The 15,457-nt window shown below is 37.0% G+C and overlaps 1 protein-coding gene across 5 annotated transcripts in view; it reads left to right on the forward strand.

Annotated features, from left to right (window-relative positions):
* Positions 1 to 15,089, forward strand: part of RAPGEF6 (Rap guanine nucleotide exchange factor 6) — a 218,324-nt gene extending 203,235 nt beyond the window's left edge. For 3 of the 5 annotated variants that reach the window (XM_060008898.1, XM_060008899.1, XM_060008901.1), the window contains 6 exons: positions 281 to 472; positions 3,015 to 3,149; positions 8,265 to 8,493; positions 10,080 to 10,582; positions 12,677 to 12,991; positions 13,615 to 15,089. In XM_060008898.1, coding sequence (XP_059864881.1) covers positions 281 to 472; positions 3,015 to 3,149; positions 8,265 to 8,493; positions 10,080 to 10,582; positions 12,677 to 12,991; positions 13,615 to 13,640 — 1,400 coding nt within the window. In that variant the 3' untranslated portion in view covers positions 13,641 to 15,089. Of the gene's footprint in view, positions 1 to 280; positions 473 to 3,014; positions 3,150 to 5,653; positions 8,494 to 10,079; positions 10,583 to 12,676; positions 12,992 to 13,614 lie in introns of those variants that run through there. The other 2 variants (XM_060008900.1, XM_060008902.1) reach the window with 2 other exon arrangements.
* The last annotated feature ends 368 nt before the right edge of the window (positions 15,090 to 15,457 follow it).

The raw sequence follows: 15,457 nt of genomic DNA on the forward strand, positions 1-15,457 counted from the left end.
TGAGGCAGGATCTGTCAAAAAAAAATAATAGATGAGAGGATGGCCATTAGGATGATCGTGCAGTTGGAGCTAATTAAGTTTATTATCTTAATTTAGGGAGTAAAATTAACTTAATTCTACAAAATTTTTGAAACAACATAATACATGAAATTTTTGTTAGGAAAATTAATCTTTTTTGTGTTAAAAATAGGTGGTTTTAATGAGCCGTGTACTATTGTCAGTGGTAATAACCTTGCCTTAAAAAGTGCAGAATTACGTATTTCTTACTCTCTTCTATTAGTGACCAAGAATCTAAGTGAGAAAAGATCAGTCAAGTCATCAGAAATGTCTCCAGTGCCTGTGAGGTCAGCTGGCCAAGCAGCTAAAGCCTATTTGCATCAGCCCCACAGAGTGAGCCAGGTGCTTCAGGTGCCAGCTGTAAATTTGCACCCCATCAGGAAGAAGGGACAAGCAAAAGACCCTGCCACACTGAGTGAGTATTCACAGTTAATATTGCATTCATTTACTTGAAATTTTCAGGCGAGTTAGAATGGAAAATAATTACAAATATAAATGCTTTGGAGATCGGCTATTGTAGTTTGTGTAATATAATCAGCACTCATGAGTCAAAAAATGCTTCATTTTGCCTATAGGTGCCTAATGCTTCATTTTGCTCTATTCAGTGACTGCATGCATATTTTAAATATTGATGTTGGAATTCCTATAATCATATCAGCCAGAAACATACAGCAGTGTATTTGGGTACCAAGGGCTTACTGCATTTAGTGGTGCATTTACTCAATTATCTAATGCAGATGCAGCCTATGAAATTGCTGCATCTAAAAGTAATGAAATTGCTTCTTTCTAAAAAAGACGGTTTGTTGGTTTTTCATTAATGACCACTTCTGAAAACCTAGCTTGGGGACAAGAAGCAAGTGTAAAATATATAAGTATAGACCATGCTTTTTTTCCTCTGTTAGGCCATGTAGATGTTGTCCAAATTACTTTCATTTGTTGTTTTAATAGTATCACTATTTTAGCTTTCAAATGGGAAGCTAGATTAGATTTGGTCCCTAACATTATTATTTAGTTCATGCATTATACATAGGACATATTCAGTAGAACTTTGTGAATTTAATTTGATATTGTTTTGAAATCCAAAGTTGAATAAGAAATGCCCTTTCCTTTGCCAGATTTTCAGTCTGGTGTTACAGACATTCACACAAACAGATAACATGTATGTGTTCACTATTATGCCAGGAGCATGTACAGGAGCATGTACATAACATATAAAAGAACAAAAGAGGGAGAGCTTTTAGGGTAGACAGAAGTAAGATAGTGCTCCAGAGAAGGCCTTTTGGAGATAACACCTAAGCACAGTCTTAAAGGTTGATAAGGAAGGAGGTAATTAGGCAAAAATTCCAGAGAAGTTGCTTCAGGCAGAAGAAGAATTTGATATCTACAAGGAGCTACAGGCAGTTTGCTGCCTCTGAGGACAAAGCTGTAGAGTGTTGAGAGACAATAATAATTAATGCTAACACTTATGGAGCACTTACTGAATGCCAGACACAGTTCTAAGTGTTTTACTAACTTTATATATTATGTTCATTTAATCTTCGTAATAAACCTAAAGATAGATAATACTCTCATTCTACATAGGAACCATAGAATGTCTAAGTAACTTATACACCACGAGTAAGAGATGGAGCTGGGAGTTGAGCCCAGGTTACCTGGCTCAAAATCCTTACTTTTAACACAGTACTAAACAGTGTCCCAGGATGAAGAGAAGTGAAGTTACAGACATGCCAAAATTATAACATGACATGCTAGAGGAAAGTTGTCAGTGGGTAGCTGTTAAAGCAGTTTGAGCAAGGCAAGATTATGGTCTAGTTTATGTTGGAGGAAGTCTGTAGTAGGAAGGGCTGTGAGATTGGAGATAGGGAGCCTTAGTGGAAAGCTGATGTAGCAACGGGAAGTTGCCTAGAGCCTGATCTAGTTTGGTGTCTGTGGAAATGAGTAGAGAATTGGATGCAAAATGGGTGAAGTTGATTTTGTGGTAGGAGTGAGACATGGGACAAGTCTAGCTCTGATTTCTTACTTGGATGTCATCACTTGAGAGGCAGTGTTATTTGTACCAGGTAGCCCTCTTCCCTCTTGCTCTAATATGACTATTATTTATGTGATAAATATATTAAAATGGCACTTAATTAAGAGTAGTGTTTGTATACTGTGTTTTAAATTTTTTCAGTATCAAAGGGCTGCTTGTTAACTATGCTGAGTACTCATCAAAGTTGGGCTTACTTTACTGGTTAAAAACAGTGTCAATACCTCTTTGACATTTTTTCGAGAGGATGTATGTAAAAATACCAGGGTATTTGAAAGCATTGCTAAGTTTGACCTATGCTGAAAAGGATCAGCTATTGGACAAGAGTGATGATAGAACTTTGCAGGAATGTTTCCAGTGGGCTCCATACTATTTTTCTATAAATTCATGATTCTTTCTGTTGTCTACTTATCTCCTGTAGTGTGAATTTAGTGCTCTTGAAAAGGGCTGGACTGGCAGCCCTGCAGCTTCTGTATACCCACAGCACAGATGCACCACAGGTAGTGACAGTGCCAACATCCCTACACTGCCCCTGCCACATGCCTCGCCCTGACTTGGAGAGGCCACCTCTAGAGGGGAGGGAAGAGTTTGAATCCATGCCTTCTCTATTAAGATTTCCAATAAGTGTGTCAGTTGTGCAGGGTGGGACACTGTACTCAGACTGTTAAATCAATATCCCTTATGCCACAAAACAAACAAAAAGCTATTATAATCTGATCTGCGCTGACTGGCTGAATGTGAACAAATATCCTGGAGGTGAGAATCTCTGTATGCCATTACCCAGTCATTTAGTCCCCGTTTGTCATGTATACATTTCAGTTAACTACACTAGCCATTGTGCATCATGGCTTTAGTTATATAGTAATTTAGGCAACTGCAGACATTTTAATTGTGAAGTGATACTTATTTGCTTCTTTGATTTTATTTTTAGGTACAAGTTTACCTCAGAAAATTTTAGGAACAACTGAAGAAATAAGTGGTAAGAAACATACAGAAGACACTATTTCTATGGCATCATCCTTACATTCTAGTCCTCCTGCGTCTCCTCAAGGTTCCCCTCGCAAAGGTAAGATAAAATAGTTCAAGCTAGTTCTTGTTACACCAAAAAACATTACATGGCACATATTTTGCTTTTGGTCTATGGTAATAATAGAAAATGTGAAGAAAAATGTAACTGGTAATACTTCCTGAATTTTCATGTTTTGGATTGTGTTATTTATATGGTTTTCAGGTGTTACGCATCATGGAGTTAGGACTCCTGCATTCAAAGTGTGGTCCTTCTTTGGTGGAGGACAAGTATAGATAAGAATGAAGGCAGAACTCACAGTTGTTTTGGTCTGTGCAAATTCTTGATGTTATTCAAATTACCAGTTAATTCAAACAGTTCTATGGAGTATTTTAAAATAAGAATGTCTACAAGAAATTGTTTTTAACCAACTACAAGATTTAGGAAATGAAACAGATATTTAGGATGATACATTCCTTTCTTTAGTAATGGAATGTTACTACCTTTTATTAATCAGGATTTATAATAACCTATACAGCACCCTTGTGGATTTTTACATTTATGCTAATGTAGAACCTTTTGGATTAAAAAATCTGAAATTGCTCTTCTTTATTTATCTATGTTTTCCTAATTCAGACTGAAGCTTTTCTTTTTTTGACTAGCCTGGGTAATATGCATATAAGATGCCATTTCATGTCAGCTGCAAATGTAGCATTCTAAATAATGTGTGTGTTTCTTACATTGGCCCTCCACATTCCCCGTGTACCCTGGCAAAAAAGACTCCTTAGTCATGGCATTTCACAGATGTAAAAAAGTTACATCCTTGAATAAACACAGTACAGGATGGTACATGGTCAGAGAGAAGACAAGTTAAGTTAACGAATTCTAGCAGGAAGGAGAAGCTTCCAGAGCTTTCCTCAGTTCCTGTGTTCTAAGTTTCCCTCACTTTTGAAGGTTCTTTTTAATTTTTGCTGACTATGTGACAGCAGAGGGGTACAGTGATGCCAGGCCTTAGTTTGAATCCTGACTCTGTCCCTGGTGACGGCTGTGTTATTACAAGCAACTGATTTATATAAGGACAGGTCTCCTGTCTATAAGATGGGTTAGGGACCACCTATTTTAGGACCTTATTTAAGGATTAAATGAAATAATATCTGTAACACTTGAGACATGGTGAGTGATTAGTAAATCGGAGTTTCTCTTCTTCTTCCCTGCTGCCACTCCAGGGCAGTATAACTCCATTACTGACCCTCTTCACTTAGCTGAGACTGGCTAGAATTTTCATTCAGGTTTTACTAAGAAAAGCTTAGTAAAAATCGAATAGGACATATAAAAGTATACATAATAGATCTGTTTGTAAAACACAGGTTTCCGTTCTTGTTGTATACAGCTCATATATGATTTGGTAAGGCACACAGATATCTTTCATCTCTTTACTATGTATGTATCCTATCCAGAGTACCCTTTATCAGGTCCCAAGGATTGGGGCTGGGAACAGTGCCTATTCACACAGATGGTCCAGATGAACAATGTCCATACGCTCTTAATGCTCTTTCAGGAACATCTTTACACCCTGCAGAGGTCCCATTATAGACAGTTCTCTAACCAAGAAACTAGTTGAATTGGATTTGGTGTTATATGGGTCATTGTGACTTGTGGGAAGAGGTGTTAGGAACAGGAATTTCCCCATTGCTCTTATTCCAAACAAATGCATTTTAACCACTAGAATAGAGAAGTCTTTTTTTCAGTATGTGACCAACAGTTGACCATGATGTTTATAGGTTTGTGAGCCTGTCATAGTCATGTTTTGAATCCTTAGAAATCTGACAAAATTCTTTTCTTTAAAACTATTTCTGCTTGTTTATTTCCATAGACAGGTTTTTGCCAGTGGTCCGTGATTGAACAAAAATGTCATTAAACTAAGAGTATGTTATTAGAATCTGTTTCTAGTTCTTGCTATACTTTGGAATAGTTCTTTGTTTTCTAACAGTTAAGAAGATAAGCCTACGTTCGTGATTTTTAAAAGGAGAATTTAAACAAGAAAGAACTGAAAAAGTGAGACATCAAGAGGCCTTAACCTTTATCTTCCCCAGTGCTTCAGGCAGGCAACTTCTCTGCGTTGTAGAGAAAATAGAATCAGAAATTGTGCTTTATAAATACATCTATTGTATATACTATTTATATGTCCTATCTGATTTTTGCTAAGCTTTTTCTTAGTAGAATCTACCTGAAAATTCTAGACACAGTTACTTTGAGAAATAATTCTGGTTATTTGCTACTCTTGTCATATTTTGGCTTATGATTTTACCAGCTTGGGTTACTTTCAGCAATTTTTTATTACCAGCTTATTCTGATCAAGGTAACCTTTCTCCTGTGTTCTGTCTTGTTTATGCTATATAGTAGAGTCTCCATGCATTAAAAAATATGTTGCTAGATTTCAATTTTTCAGATATTGTCAAGATGTTAGAATTTTTTAATAGTGAAATGTTATAAAACCAGGCTAATTGTGATTCATTGGAAAGAATTAATTGACCATGACAGGGTTTTTGCATCTCTCCCTCCAGTTGGCAGTATCATATCTGATCACAGCATCCTGCTGCGCCTCTCAGGGTCTTCCTCATCCCCTCCCCGTGAGTCCAGCACCAAGATCAGTGGCCACAGCTGCCCCGGAATAGGTGGGGTTTACTTGCAAAAGAAAATCCAACAGATTACCAGGAGCACAGCCAAAAGAACAGACAGGACCGAGAAGGCCACTGAGGAGAATAGAGACAGGACAAGTTGTGAGACCACAGCCAGAAAAAGAATGACATCCCCGTTTAGAAGATTTAGGGAAAGAACTCTTTCAAGGGAGAGACTAGCCAACAGCAAAAAAGAGGACGCAGATCTCAATCAAGCTACAGAAAGCTGTGAGAAAGTGAAGGATGTTGGAAGCAACATCAAAGATGAGAAAGGGAATGACATCTTCAATTCAAATAGCCGAGGCAACAGTAACACTTTAAACTGCTTCTATACGCGATTCAAGTCTAAAAGGAGAAAGACACTCTGATGAAGTTCCTTACTTTATTTTAGTGTGAAATTTGTTTTCATTTATTAATGTAAATGTAGCTTAAATTAAGTCATTTGTCAAATAAGGCTCAGACAGACAACTTACTAATATTTATGAGCATTTTATGATTAGTGTTACAGGTCCTCCAACAACAAAATCATATCCGTTTAAAGTGCCTTATTTGTACATATGTTATTTTGCTAATGTTAGTAAACTTAATTACTCTTGTTTTCTGTAGTTGGCTTTATTTCCTGCTGGTAGCAGTTGGGTCTGTGAGTGCAATAAGTAGAGGAGGCTTTTTAGGAACCAGTGTTTACTTTTACATTAAATCCCCCAGTAACAATCTGATCAGAACCTTTGCCTTAGATAATTATGTTGCTATCTTATTATTGCAACTACTTTACAAGCTAAAGTGAAATGTTTGGAAGGCAAGAAACTGTATCTTGTCCACATAAACTTTTTTATATCATTCACTTTTCATATATACTCTGATCAGAGGAGGGAGGAGATAGTCTAACATAGCAGGTTCAAAAACATCTGGGAAACTTGTTAAAAACTTACTGTGTCCCACTGCAGACCTTGTAAGTTTGAATTGCCAGAAATAGGCCCAAGAATGTGTATTTTAATAAGCCTTCCAGGTAATTCTTAGAGTTAATTATATTTGACAAGTACTGATCTAACAGACGTAAGAATGAAATTATTTTTAAAACAGTAAAGCAAGTCTATCCCCCAGGATAAAAGAACAATGACTTTTTCTTTTGAGGAGGAATTTTTGAATTTTTTTTAGTTTATTTACCACATCCATTTTCTTGGTCCTCTTGAAAATTGACCGATCACTTCATGAAGGGCACTGAGAAATAGCAGTGATCCCAAGATCAGAGAACTGGGGTAGGAGTCAAGAGACTGACTTTCCTTGGCTTGTCCTGTGCCTGGCACAAAAGCCAAATGCAGATCACACATTTTCTGGGTCTTAATTTTTGTTTTTGAAATAGTTAATGACATTAATTAATAAAGTTATTATTCAACAGTTTTTTTGTAATAACTTGAGCTATATGTGAGTCTAAAGCCTATAGTTCTTCTTGAGATTTCTAGGAATGGACCCAAAGGTCATGCACCTAATCAACCTCATTCTTCTCTCAGTGAACAAGAAGATAATTGTTTACTTCTTTGAGACCTACTCCTTGCTGGGATTACTACAGCATTTTCTTTATTTCTCAACAAAAGAAGTTTGGTTACTTTTCTAACAGTTACCCAAACAGACGATTGTGTACATTAACTATCATGCTGCAGATTTGTTTTTGGAACCTTCCACCTTACTCCATCTCCACCCCTTCATTCCAGAGAATGCTAAAGAAAATCTCTCTAGCTATATCTGCTGTGCAGTAAGTCATAGAGCAATTTAAAACAGGTAGATGCTGGGTTTTTTCATGTTACATTCTTGTAAATCTGTCAGTTCAGCTGTTTAATGTAATGTTCTGCTAAATTGGTGAAGAAAAAGGAAACTAGGTATAAGAGTAAGTTCAAATCTAAAACAATTTATTTAAAAATACTAAAACAATGGCTTTTAACTTGAGGCAAGACTTCTTAGGTGACAGAAGCAAAATATCTAGGGTATTTGCAGTTTGAAAAAACAAAAATAAAATTCTTTCCCTTGAGTCCTGACTCCCCTTACATACCCCTGCCTCGAGGTGGTGTTTTGGACACTCAGGTCAGGCCTTGAAATATTTATATTAATCAAAGGGGAGGGGACATAGGGTTAAAAAGAAGTTGAGAAGTTCAAGTTTAATGTTTTGTAATATATTTAATGCCTCTTGTTTTATTAAATGCTTGTAGCTATGTGAGAGCCTGGGGCAGATTTACCTTTGAACTAGTTTTCTCAGTAATACTGGGTTTTGGCTTTCTATTTCTTGAATTTGGAATTAGATTGGTGCCGTGTGGGTAGGTAGGTGAATGGATATGTAAAGGAACATGTACAGAAAATCGGCACCATTACATCTACATAGATGGAAATTGACATTGATACTCACTTTATGTTTTGTTCTTTTTATATTTTTCTTTGTCCTCTCCCTGACCCTCCCCACTCCCGTTCCTTTGTTTTGTAGTTTGATCAGTTGTCTTCTCTCATTCAGGTTATACACTTATACCATCAGCTAAATCCGACAACTTGTCTGACTCCAGCCATAGTGAGATTTCTTCACGGTCCAGCATTGTGAGCAATTGCTCTGTTGACTCCATGTCTGCAGCTCTACAGGATGAACGGTGTTCCTCCCAGGCTGTGGCAGTCCCTGAATCCACTGGAGCATTTGAAAAGACAGAGCACTCCTCAGGGATAGGAGACCATAGTCAGCCTGGCCCTGGGTAAACATCCTTGCCTGTGTTCACATCACAAAACCCAAGCCGAGTGGCCACTGCAAGCAGTGCTCCCTAATTTGAACGTAAAACCACCCCCACCAAAGGAGTAGTTGAAAGAACAGGAGAACGAAGCATGTATTCTCTATACTGAATGTGCAAATAAGTGCTATTTTGAAAGATATATGGGTGCTCATTTTTTAAGTGTTACTGGATTCAAGTAACTTACATCATGTATCTTTTCGATCAATAAGAACTCAAAGTGAAGATGCTATTGGTAGGTGGGAAGTAGTTCTTGCATTCTAGCTATAAGGTTAGAGATTGCTCAAAAAGAGTGTGTAATGGGAAGTACCCTCAGTGCTATACACGTTGTAGACAGATTGGGAGAGTAGGACTAGTCCTTGATCCTTACTCTCTCAAAGTATGATTTGGAGAATAAGAATTATCAGCTAGCAAAAAGTCAATTAAAAAAAAAGTTAACTCTAAATTTCTATTTAGAATCAGACAAAATGGAAATCTTCAGAAAGCACTGAGAAAGTTGATTCTAAACTGATACTGTTAAATCTGGTACACTTTAATATGAAAAATTTAAGATATAGTGAAGTATTATCACCATACTTGTAAGGGTTTCTAAACTATGGTTCTCTAGACCAGGAGTCAACAAACTTTTTCTGTAAAAGTTAGATAGTAAATATTGTAGGCATAGCTGGCTGTAAGCTCTCTGTTGCAATTGCTCAACCCTGCTATTGTTGCATCAAAACAGCCTTAGACAATTTGTAAACAAATGGGCATGCTGTGTCCCAATAAAACTTTATTTACAAAAACAGGTAGAGGGCTGGATTTGCCCTTGGGCTCTAGTTTGCTGGTCCCTGCTCTGTATGCTCTGTACTATAAATCAGGGAGTCACAAACCTTTTGGGGGGTGGGCAGGTAAAGGCCCATTTAAAGGAGTACATATTTTAGGCTTTGCAGGCTGTATATGGTCTCTGTCTCAAAATCTTTGGAGTATTTTGTTCCATTTTGTTTAAACCCTTTAAAACGTAAAAACCATGCTTTGCTCAAGACCATAAAAAAACAGGCTGTTCGCTTGATTTGGTCCATGAAACTAAGTTTGAGAACCCTTGCTATAAATGATAGAATTCATTTAGTAGTAGGTAATTGGGGAAGTTGCTGTTTCCTTGGTACCTCAGAGACACTGAAAAATAAAACATGGTTTCTGTAATTGAGGATTCTTAATTCTGTGTGCATGGAGAGAATCTAGTGTTGCATTATGTTGACCAAGAATGAAAATGTATACTTAATTTTATTCATTTCAAACCTCATCCTTCATAATAATTCAAGAAAAATTCTGAGGAAGCCTTTTAAGTATTTGAGTTTCTTCAGTGTATGTTTCGAGCTAAGTATTAACGTTAATGCCAGTACAAGTTTAGTGATGATTGATTACAGTGTCATTTTTTTCCAGAAGGTTATGTTGGCATTAAACACTTGTGATGCATGTTCTATAGTCTCTTGTAGGCAGTAATACTTGCAATGGACTGAAGAAATTGTTTCCATTAAGCCAGTAAATTACTTTTAATTGTGTATCTCCAATTTTAGGTGGACACTCTCAAAGCCATCACTAATCAAGAATTTAGCTGTCTCATCTTCTGTGAGCAATGATGAGATTTCTCACGAGCATATTATTATAGAAGCAGCTGATAGTGGTCGTGGAAGTTGGACTTCCTGTTCAAGCAGCTCCCATGACAACTTCCAAAGCCTTCCAAACCCAAAAGGCTGGGATTTTTTGAACTCTTATCGACATACCCATTTGGATGGTCCCATAGCTGAAGTTGAACCCACTGACTGTGAGCCCTGTACCTGTCCTAAAGGCTGCTCTCGAACTTGTGGTCAGTGTAAAGGAAGCCTAGAGACTAATCAGTTGAGGCAGAGTTGGGCTTCCTCTAGTTCTCTGTCTGATACATACGAACCAAACTATGGGACAGTTAAACGGAGAGTGTTGGAGAGCACCCCAGCTGAGTCATCTGAAGGCTTGGACCACAAGGACGGCATCGACCCCGTTTATAAAACTGTTACTTCGAGTACAGAAAAGGGCTTGATTGGTAAGTTGTGTGTTCTTTGTCATATGTGTGGCATTTAGAATTTAAGTGGTAAAGTGACCTTGGCCCAGAATTTTATTCTTGGAAAATTCCCTTCTCTAATCTCTCTTTCCTCCCTCCACATGCAAATTATTTTCAAAAAGTTCATGATTTCTCAAGAGCTTTGGGGCAGATATTCAAGCCATTTAAAATGAAAAAGCTGACATGCAGGAATTTAATAAGGGGGACAGGTTTATATGTCTTGTTTTGCTTTTGAGATCTTTTTGGTTTTATTAAGAAAATATTATTGCATTACTGTGCAGTAGTAATAAAGGGATTATTCTCTTTGCCACCTCATAAATTGTTTGGACCCTAGTTGCTTTTTGCATACATGGTAGGAACTTTGAATCTGATACTACTTTTAGGTAGTACAAGTGGTGGAAAAAGTGTGATAAAGAAGTCCAAAACAGGGACTTCCCTGGCAGTCCAGTGGTTAAGACTCTGTGCTTCCACTGCAGGGGGGGCATGGGTTTGATCCCTGGTCAGGGAACTAAGATCCCACATGCTATGTGATGCAGCCAAAAAAAAAAAAAAAAAAAAAGACCCAAACATTTTTCATTATACCCTCCTAGCACATATCATGGGTGTGCCAGCTTCTGTTCGTGGATTCCGTTCTAACCATGCACAGCTTTCTTGGTGTATTCTTTTAGTATTTGGCCATCAAATACATTTTTTTTTTCCTTATTCTTGAGTTTATATAAGTACTTAGATATAATAGCACCTGTGGTTTTTTTTTTCATGTGGAGTGACTGTACTTTGAGTCAATATTATGATAATCAACTCTTTATACTATATTCGTGATGTCAATTTAAACTACTAAATATATGAAAGACACGTGCTTTTTTTAGCATATTTTTTACTTGTCAAATTTCATTACAGGTTGAATTTTTTAGTTCATTTTTTTCCAAGGATTTTTTATTAAAGCCTTTTAGGTAACTGTTATATGGATATGCAAGCACGTGTGTGCAAGGGTGTAAAATCTTTCCCTTCTTATCCATTTGGGAAAATAGATTAAAAAAAATTTTTTTTTTTCATTTCTAGATGACTCTGGGCAAATCACTTAACATTCTTCATTCTTGTCTTCTTTTCACAACCTCTCCACCCCCTCCCCACTCCATTCTCCTCAGATGGGAATGGAAATCCTTTCTGACCTTGATACTACATGCAGATTTTACTGGTAGAGTTGTAGAAATTTCAATATGGGCAAACTTGATTCTCTAAGGGGAGAATTTAATGATCCTTTTAAATTTATTCTTCTTGTATATAGATAGTGTTTGTATTTTAAAAGTTGCTTACATGATCGAGATACTCAGAGCCATTTGTCCTGTGAGTCTTGTGGATTGGTCTTAATTTCATGGAACTTCCTTTTTAACTTATTTCTGATGTTTTTTGAAGCTTTGCCTTAGACCCAGGGTGTACAAACTTAGGGCAAAAGATTTTAAGTCACCATTATTTTTAATGTCCACTGAAAATCAGAGAAACTTAATTTAAGATGGATTTCCTAAAATTATGGCTTTTCTTCTCACTTAATCACAGAGCAGAGGTTAGGAATAAGGTCCTTGAAGGAATTAGTTCCTCTTTAAAGTTGTTTATATGCCAGCACTGACGTGAAATAGCCCTTAAGTAGAGGGCCTAAATGTCATTTCTATGAAAATCCCCCCATTTAATAGAGTATAGATGTTCAGGGTGAATTCTTAAATGTCTCTGACTCATTCACCTTTGGGACTGGTATTCCTTGAGGAATTTGTCACACACTTCTGTGATTTGTGGTCTGACCTGTGAAAGGAGGAAGCTTGTCATCAATGTCATCTCCTTCAACTGTCTCATTCTATTTAATGTTTGTAAAACCCAATGTAATTTATGTATTTTAAAAACAAGTTTAAATATCAAGTTTATTAAGCTTATTAAAAGTGTTTTTAACCTGCTGCCATTGTGTTCAGATATATTCACTGTGTCCCTTTTTAAGTTCTATTTTGTCATTGTAATAAGTTTCAGTATGTTTTTTTTTCATTTCTTATATTTTTCATTAACATTTCCATTGCTTATTTTTCATGCCAGTGTACTGTGTCACCTCACCCAAGAAGGAGGATAGGTATAGGGAGCCACCTCCCACTCCTCCAGGATACATGGGGATTTCTTTAGCAGACCTAAAGGAAGGACCCCACCTACACCTAAAACCTCCAGATTATAGTGTGGCAGTGCAGAGGTCAAAGATGATGCATAACAGCCTCTCTAGACTGCCACCAGCTTCTCTCAGTAGCAACCCTGTGGCCTGTGTTCCATCGAAGATCGTAACTCAGCCTCAGAGGCATAATTTGCAGCCATCCCATCCTAAACTAGCAGATGTGACTGACGCAGATAGCGAAGCAGATGGTATGTTGACAAACTACCTTAATGGCTCTTAAATGAATTGCTAAACACATTGAATGGTCTTTGCTCTGGTATTTCACATAATCAGAAATGTTTTCTTTAACTGCTTTAGAAATCTGTTAAAAAAGAAATGACTAAATACGATGATGTGTTTTTTGTAAATGGAGAGGGCAACCTGATTGTATTTAATAGCAGCTCAGCGTAGAAGGATAATTTTAAGAGGAGGCACTTGACATTGGTAGAGTTGTGTTTTACACTAATGCACGGACACTTGAAACTCCAAGTATCAAAATGTCCAATTATCTGAAATCATGCTGTTTGATAGAGTTCCTCTTATTAGCAGAACTCTTGACCAACTTTGCAATTTTGGCAATAAATGAATTTTATCTTTCTAAACAATCTAGTAATAAAGTGGTTAAAAAGCAGTTCTGAATTCCAGTTGATTGTCAGCCTTCATTGTGATCAGAAGTCAAAAATGTCATTACAATAAAATCTGGCCTTTGATGGGATATTTGAGAGGATTTCTTTGTTGAAATTGACTAATTTTTTAAACAGATAACTAGATTGTTAGTTGATCTTCATTAATATGCTGACCTACCACTTAACTGTGTTTCTTTTATTTTCAGAAAATGAACAGGTTTCAGCAGTGTAGCCTTTGGATTGACCTGATTGAAGTCTACTGAAAGTCACGGAGGAAGGAGTGGGCAGAACCAACTCACAATTCTGCAGGCCGTTGCCAACAAATAGCTCGCTGCTCCTGCTGCTAACCCAGAGGTTTTAATCCCTGTACTCTGAGCAATGAGATAGCCCTGAATCATGCTTCCTTTCATTTAATCCCTGCAGATGCATAGTTTCCTCAGCTATGGATGTTGTGCCTGGATACCAGTCTTCGCTTTGCACACCAGACCTGCCTTGGGACCACAGTTACTAGAACAAATTCAAACTCGAGTCCTCCCCATATATATCACTATAGATTTTCCTTTAACATGTTATTTTTAAGATAGTAGTTGTGGTAGTATTTTCAAGCCATAGCTTGGGTTAACAGACAAATTCAGAATGTCTGCCAATACCAAGGATATTTTTATGTATTTGAAAAGTAACTTATTATTTGAAGTTTTGTGGTTTTGTTTGTATTTGGGAGCTCTTGTTAATTGATGTTCATGTTTGAGGCCATAAAACTGTCTCTGATCTGACCAAACTGAAGCCATCTTTACAGGATGATATGTTTGATCTATACAGAGATGTAACCATCTATAGCACCAACGAAACGTGGGGTCTCAGTTTGAGTGGAACAGGAATCCCTTTGCTGTTGAGGTGTTAGGAAGGAGAATACTGCCATCTGCTGGTCAGGATTTGGAAAGCCAAATGAAGCTACCACAGGGTCCTAGCAGTCTCTTGGGAAAAGGAAGGGGTATGATGGGGTGTGTAGCAACCCTAATTTCCAAAGAATGAAATGTTTATCTTACATAACATGTATACCAACTTAAGTGAAAGTCATTCTCTGTCTAACTGTAGCTATAAGTATAAATCCAGTAAATAGAGAATGAGTTCTAGACAGTTCTACTCTGTAGAAACCCATACCTAAAATTTTTCACAACTCAAATATGGAGTTTTTTTAAAGGACATGTTATCTTTGGCGGTATAGTCATGAAGATCAATTTAGCTTTATGCGGTGTTCTGCAGCACCCACCACCCAACCCCCATCTTACAGCACAAGGCTGTTTTTAATCTTCATAAACCCTGCAGCTCCCAGTTGCCTGCAGGTAAAGCTCATTAGCACACCAAGGTCTATAATTGGTTGAAAATTTTGTGGGGGAAAGAGGAGCTAGAATTATGGAAGTGATTATTTCTTGGTTTTCACTTTAGGCCTTGAGAGGAAGGAGACATATATATTTAACAGCCTGTTGGGCGTGGCACTCTTAAGTATTTAATTAAAATTTCATTGACTATTTACTGGATGAGGTAGACTTTCCGCATTTAAAAAAGATTATGTATGATGTTTTCTACATCTTAAGTTTAAATTTTTTCATTTGTTTTTTAGTGTAAAGGCAAGTGAAAGGTTAATAAACTTCTGTGACTACCAAAAAAAAAAAAAGCCAAAGCCATTAATGTGTACGACCCAAATCAACTTGGAGCCAAAAATAGGTTTACTTCTGAATGGTTATCCATATGTGAATTTATAGGATTTAGTTGGCTTATTACTTCCTTTTGAAAAGTTCTCATTTTTTCCTAGCTCTCTCTTCCTTCTATCATCCTCCTATTTCCTTCATTTTAAAATCATAAATCAGTGCCAACTGGTAAATGGCAGTAGTCCATCTTTTCTATCAAAATGATAATTTCTTCATTTTAGGAAAAATAGCATGTCTGAAAAATTCCCATGGGCAAAAAACTGTAAATACGAAACTTAAGCCTTAGAAATTAACCCCAGGTATGTTAGAATGAGGCTAGTTGGCTCCATAGCTTTCTTGG

Source organism: Delphinus delphis, chromosome 3, assembly GCF_949987515.2.
Source record: "Delphinus delphis chromosome 3, mDelDel1.2, whole genome shotgun sequence".
Lineage (NCBI taxonomy): Eukaryota > Metazoa > Chordata > Mammalia > Artiodactyla > Delphinidae > Delphinus > Delphinus delphis.